Here is a 6,986-nt window from a genome sequence, read left to right as displayed (position 1 = left end):
ATTTAAGAATTGATTTATATAAAAATTATCAGAGCTGTTTGCAAAGATATTTTAAATCCAATGTATCTTCTTTTAACATTATGCTATTGTAAGTCTCCTTGGATGGGAGAGACCATACAGGTTATCTAATCCAATAATGGATTTCATGCTTGAGCCACTTCTATACTCCAAAGAAATGAGAGCCATACAGCCTTGGCAATGAGGTTGATGACAGAGAGCCATCTACCATGCCTCAGGTAACAATCTACAAAAAGAAATGAATTTGGAAACATAAAATGTAGAATGCTTTCATAATACATGGCTCTTGTTAAAGTTTGGAAAAGGAGTGATTGTTTCTTCTGTCACTCCTGAGGAAAAGGTGTTAAACATTGTACCAGAGACTGATAATTATCCCCAGACTTACTTCTCCTTAATCAGAATAAATATTAGATTTCCAAACTTTTCTTATAGCCATGTATTTCAGTTACTGTTGCTGTGTACCAAATTACCCCTCAAACATAGAGGCTTAAAATAACTTTTCTGGGAGGAAGGGGTTCAGTAGCTCCCCACCCAATGGGTACAATGCATGGATATATGGTATAGTCGCTGGGTATCGGACACAACTACAACTCTGAATTTTACCTATCATGTGTAAATTATATAACCTAATAGTTTGTACCCTCATATTAATCTAAATTTTTTTTAAATGGAACCCCCCGCCCCCACAACCTTGTTATTACACTGACAGATACCATGGATTAAGACTTGGAATACTCTTACCACTCTAGGAGGCTGAGACTGGTGGATTTCTTGAGCTGAGGAGTTTGAGACCAGCCTGGGCAAGAGCAAGACCTCATCTCTACTAAAAATAGAAAAACTAGCCGGGTGTGGTGATGTGCACCTATAGCTCCAGCTACTGGGGAGGCTCGGGCAAGAGGATTGCTTGAGCCCAAGAGATTGAGGTTGCTCTGAGCTATGATGATGCCATGACACTCTACCCAGGGCAATAGAGAGAGACTCTGTCTGAAAAAAAAAAAGACTCTGAATAGGGCATCCACCCCTTCATCCATCCATCTGAACTAGCTTCTTCCGTAGTTCAGGCTTGACTTTTATCATGGTCTATTGGTCAAAGAAGTCACAAGGCCATTCATATTCAAGGGAAGGGGAAATAAGACTTAAACTCACAATGGGGAAATGGCAAGGTCACACTGTAGAAGAGGATGCAAAATAGGAGATACTGTGGCAGTCATCTTTGGAAAACGCAATCTGCCACACCACAGGTGTGGCCATGTTGACCAAACTCTGGCCAAGAGGACAGAAGAGGAATTGGTGTATTTAACTTTTTAGTCAGAAAAGGAGCAAAAGTTCTCCTCTGTTTTATTTTTCTCTTGGCTGAAATATGTAAGACATGACTGGTGGTGTAGCAGCCATTCTGAACCACAAATTGAGGATTACAGAGCAATGAGCTGGAAGGAGCCTGGGTCTCTGATACCACCATACCAATCCTGAACTGCTTACATTTATGTTACAGAGAAATACAATTCTATCTTCAACTACTGTATTTTGCATTTTCTGCCACATTCTAGCAAAGCTAATCACAATTAATATAAATATCATAATAAATGAAGACAGATGATACAAGTGCATCTTATATTACCAGATCCATAAATATAATAATGCTTACATGGTATAGAGTTTGACTAATATTGTGCTCCAAGCAGGGATGTGTGAGGCTCACTGCACTTTATAAAAGTTTACTTTTTAAAATGCTGAATACAATTAGGAGCACTTTACTACTGTATAAATACAATTAAATGTACAACTGAATTATTATTATGAGATTAGTAAGAAATGGAAATAGGAAAATACATTCACTCATAGAGGGGATAGACACATTTTATATTATAAAAGGGCCTAGTTGGTTACATCTTTAATTTCTACTCTTTGAATTTCCCCAGCCATTTACTCTGTGTGGGCCGAAAGGGAAAGATAAATGAGAATAACTTCGTGAGCTTGCTCTTAAACTATTTTATTTACAATGATAATGGTCATCTTAGAAAACCAAGTATGTGTATTTAAACAGCAGTACCAGTAATTGACAAAAGGCAATTTTCTCTACTTCAAAATTGTAAACATTTGCGGAGTAAGCCTCATTTCAAAGTCAAAGAGTTATTTATACTTTAAAAGCACCCATTTGTAATACTTTTTCTCTTTACATTGAAATATTCCAATTTTTGGAGATATAATTAAAAATCACTCAGAGCATAAGGGAAAATTTTAAATAAATAAGAAAAGCCTCATTCTGCACTATCCTGTTTGAAGGGCATCCACTAACTTCGGTAAGTGCCTCACAATAAATGGTGCCTTTGTCTCAATAAAGTGAATGCATTGAGCACGCAGTGGAATTGCATCAGTATCAGTAAGGCAAACAGACGCACAAAATAAAATGCGGTGGAAGAAAAGGATTTACAAAGATGGTACTACTGCTTTGTCCAAAAGAGGACCAGTACCCCAGGTAGGACTTTAAAACACTCTCAAACTAAAGGGGAACAGGATTGGGGGCGAAGGGCAAGGGACATTCGAAAACAGACCGTCCCTGACCCCCGCGCGTTGGTATGCGACAGAAAGACACTAAAATTCACTTCTCAGTGCACTCGGATTCTAGAATGAAAATAAAATCCCACCACTGATGTGGAGGCTGAAGTTTCAGAACAAATCGCAGGCACCAGCTCTGCGTGGATTCACCGTGCTGAGTGAAGCATGGGAATTCGCGCTTGTGGCCCGCCGGCTCCCGGACAAGCGGACAGGTGCACACCGGGCAGCCTCGCGTGGGCCCCACGCCCCGGCCGTTTGCTCCCCTCCGCCAGCGTGTCCGCCCTGCGGGTGTCTGAGCTGTGGGTACGCGGCGCCCGCCGGCGAAGGTTGCCATGGTTTCCCGGAGTCACGTGGGCGCGCTCTCCCGCGCCCCCTCCCGCGCGCGGCGGCGGGGCGGGGGCGGGGCGCCCAGGCGCGGAGAGGCGCGGCCGCGGCGGGAGCGGGAGGAGCCGGAGATGCTGCCAGCCCTCCCGGGGCCGCGCTCGCTCAACCGCCGCCGCCGCTCGGAGCAGCAGCGCGCCGGGAGCCGCGGGCCGGGCCAGCCGGGCCGCCGGGGCCCAGTGCGCCGCGCTTGCAGCCGGTAGCGCCGCCAGCGCCTCAGCGCTCGCTGAGCAGCCGCTGGGCCCGAGGCCGGACCGGGAAGGGGGAGAGGGCGGCGCCCAGGCGCCCGCCGCCCCGGAGGCAGGATGAGCATCGAGATCCCGGCGGGACTGACGGAGCTGCTGCAGGGCTTCACGGTGGAGGTACTGAGGCACCAGCCTGCCGACCTGCTGGAGTTCGCGCTGCAGCACTTCACGCGCCTGCAGCAGGAGAACGAGCGCAAAGGCACCGCGCGCTTCAGCCATGAGGGCAGGACCTGGGGGGACGCGGGCGCCGCTGCCGGGGGCGGCACCCCCAGCAGGGGGGTCAACTTCGCCGAGGAGCCGAAGCACTCCGACTCGGAGGAAGGGGAGGAAGAGGAGGAGGCGGCGCCCTCAGACGCCGGGGCATTCAACGGTGAGCATCAGACCCCCTCCGCGTCCCCGAATCCTCTCCAGGCCCACCACGGTCCCTCCCGTGGCTCCCGAATCCTGCAAGCTTTGCTCGCCCTCGTCTCCCCGCATTCTCAACCTTCCCTACCTTCCCATCTCTCCCACCCCCTCAGCATCCATTTCTGTCTCTCCCACTCGCCCACCTTCCTACTCTGCTCTCTTGTCACACCCTCCCCCTCTTCCTCTCCTCTGGGGGTGGGAGCGCTGAAAGGTCGCGGTTCCCTCTGCCTACCTGCCCCTTCTCTCCCTGGGCGCGTTTGGGGTGGGCATCTTTGAGAAAGACAACTTTCGCTGTGCTTGGAGATATTTTCTTGGGAGGATACCATTGTGCATAAAGGAAACTGGCACACTTGGCGTCTGCTTTCAGCCTTTATATTTATTGTGGAGTGTCCAAAGAGAAAAGGCGAAGGGTGTGAAATTTGGTTTGGTTTACTGTTGTAGGACAGCACAGGAAGGAGCATGAAATTGGACTCCTTTCGGGGAGAACAAAATTTATGGTAATAGCTCTGACATTCTTGGGAATAGAGTAAAATCTATTATTTTCCAATTTACCAATACCATTGTGTATTGTGTTATTTTTGGACACATAACAAAGGATCCTATTTAGCCTGAAACCCACCGGGTCTCTGGAACGAGGAAATGGGCTAATGTTTTGCTTTTTATATAAAACACCTATTGACTCATTTGGTCGGTTTTTTTTTTTTTAAGTGTCTGAAAAAACACTGTAGGAAGTTCTGAAAGCTTGTTGGTTGTCTTTAGAATGAAAAGCCAGTGAGTAATTGTAAGGACCGTGCCAGACACTGAAGCTAGAAAGAATGAATGGGAAAGAAAAGGCATTTTCTCAAATAGCTGCTCCTGGGAAGTCCCACCCCTTCTGCTTACTACCCCTCTTACCCTAACACACCCAGACAGACACTCACATTTGCAGTCTCCTGTATTTACACAACACGTTTAAATCCCATTTTTATACCACCCCAAGCTAAAATACTATGGAGTGCAAATGTTTTTTCTTTGTGATGGAGGGCAGACATGCATGGAGCTTTGCACCAGCTTTTATTTATTTACACTGCTTGTGGTTTGTGTGTCCGCAGTGCATTTCATGTAATGAAAACATTTTAAAGTGTTATTTTATTTCTTTGTGTGTGTTCCTAGGAATAATTTTTTTTTTAGTCTTTGCAAAATTACACGTGGAAAAGGATTATAAAATTAATATATTTTTACCTTGTCCAAAACAATTACGAAAACCCTGGAAATTAGAGCTCTGTGAAGATAAAAGGGAAGACTGTTACTTAAAATGTTAATTTTGGACTCTTAAGTATTTCCCTGTGTAGGGTAATCATAGTCTTAATTGTTCTTTCTGCACAAGAATTTAATCACATGCTTTTTTTTTAAAAACTAGAAAAAAGGGCTAGATAAAAGAGCACATATTTTAAATAGATGAGCAGGAAGAGCCAATAGATGACACAGAAAGGGCAGAGGCATCTAATACTTCTTTTATGGCCCTGAAACATGCATGCATCTGTGTACGTGGGTACACACAAAGGAAAAAGAGAACTCGTGTCCCAAATTGAACAAAACAAGGAGCTAAGGGACTTGGTAAAGAACTTGCATATATTTGATATAATAGATGGTTAAAATGACTAAAATATTTTGTTTGTTTTTGAAGTACTTTGCCTTGATGATTTTATTTTCTCCTTACGACTGTATTGTACACAGAAGAGATATAATTTTCATTTCGCAATGAAGTAAACCATTAGTTTCTAAACAGCTAGAGTCATTTTATATGGCTTTACATTTTCCAACATACCTTTGCTGCGAAAATTATGAATTTTAATAAATAGTTGTTAAACAATTGAACTATTCATTCCCTAGCCCTTACCCCAAGGACCTGAAAACTTTTTGACTGCAACCAAACACAGTTGATCATCATCCAGTAGACACATCTGTCCCTGTGTACCTGAAACTTTGGCAATAGCATAGGCACTATCGGGTGCAATAATTTTTGATACTTCCTATTCTCATCAGTTCTTTCTATTTTAAAGTAAATTATTTTGAGACCTACAGTTTAAAAACAATTACAGGCTACAAAGTGGATGGCAAACTGTTGTGAAGGGCCAGATAGTAAATATTTTAGACTTTGTAGATAATATATGGTCTAGATCTTTTTCTTCTTCTTCTATTTTTTTTTTTTAAACAAACAGGGTACAGTGCCCTGGTGTCAGCCTAGCTTACAGCCACCCTAAACTCTTTTCCTTCTTTTTTTTTTTTTTTTTTGCAGTTTTTGCCTGGGGCCAGGTTTGAACCCACCACCTCTGGTATATGGGTCCGGTGCCCTACTCTTTTGAGCCACAGTCGCCCATCTTTTTCTTCTTTTTTAAACAGCCATTTAAATACACACACCCTCTGGGGGTTAGAGTTGTACAAAACTCGCCACAGGTCTAGGCCACAGTTTGCCAGCCTCTGGTCAGAGAGGGGAAACAAGTCAAAATAATTGAGGATAAAAACCTGCAGTGAGCTTAAAAAACATAAACTTATTGACTTAATGTCTATGTGCAGAAAAGTGCCAAAATACAATAAAAACACCAGATACTGGGTAATTCTAGCATAGTAAAGGATGAGTATGGGATCAGAAGTCTTAATGCAACACAGCACAAGACCTGCTGGATTAATAATTCTTAAGTTTTTGTTTACATCACAAGAAAGTTTGAGTCAGAAATGAACATTACCTTGTACCATTTTTGGAGAGCTTTTTTGAGTAAGGCTGGGTAGGACATAGTGTCTTTTTCTTTTTTTCTTCAACAAACATCCCAGGTCATTCTGGTATCAGTAATTCACTGACCATACTTTGAAAAATATTAATCAGATAGTGATAATAATATCTTATCTTATTTGCAATAATTGCCATTTATGCCATTACCGTATGGTAGGCACTGGCTCACTGTTGTGATTCCTTATCCCAGCTTTATGAGAAAGATGAAGCTGTCCCTTGCCCAGTGTTTCACAGGTAATATGCTGCAATTTCAGGATTGGGACACAACTCTGTGTCTTGGCTTCATCCTTGTGCTCTTGACTACTAGATTATATCTCCAGAAAGGGAGTAGAGCTACTAATATAATTTTAGTATCCCTTCTATGTCAAATTCTCATTGGGACCTTTTATGCATTTTATTTATAAGGCCTTGAAAAATTAACTTGTCCAAGGTCACACCTAAGAACTAATAAGTAGCATTTCTTACTCTCATCAGTCTGACTTTCAAGCCCAGTGATTTTTGTTCTGTGGGCTAAGTCACAAGTCAGGTTTTCATGTTTATTTTTCCCTTCGTGACGATGGATTTGTATCATTGGTCCATATTGTCTCTCATGAATCCCTTCAACATAGGTG

The 6,986-nt window shown here is 43.3% G+C and overlaps 1 protein-coding gene across 1 annotated transcript in view; it reads left to right on the top strand.

The window, feature by feature from the left end:
• The first annotated feature begins 3,001 nt into the window (after positions 1-3,001).
• Positions 3,002-6,986, top strand: part of PRKAR2B (protein kinase cAMP-dependent type II regulatory subunit beta) — a 99,645-nt gene continuing 95,660 nt past the window's right edge. The window contains exon 1 of the mRNA XM_003782595.2: positions 3,002-3,570. Coding sequence (XP_003782643.1) covers positions 3,261-3,570 — 310 coding nt within the window. The 5' untranslated portion in view covers positions 3,002-3,260. The remainder of the gene's footprint in view (positions 3,571-6,986) is intronic.

The sequence above is a fragment of the Otolemur garnettii genome, unplaced genomic scaffold (genome assembly GCF_000181295.1).
Source record: "Otolemur garnettii isolate 467f Iridium unplaced genomic scaffold, OtoGar3 scaffold00005, whole genome shotgun sequence".
Classification (NCBI taxonomy): domain Eukaryota; kingdom Metazoa; phylum Chordata; class Mammalia; order Primates; family Galagidae; genus Otolemur; species Otolemur garnettii.
Note: the sequence above shows the minus strand (reverse complement) of the source record. Positions and strands in the feature narration are given on the sequence as shown.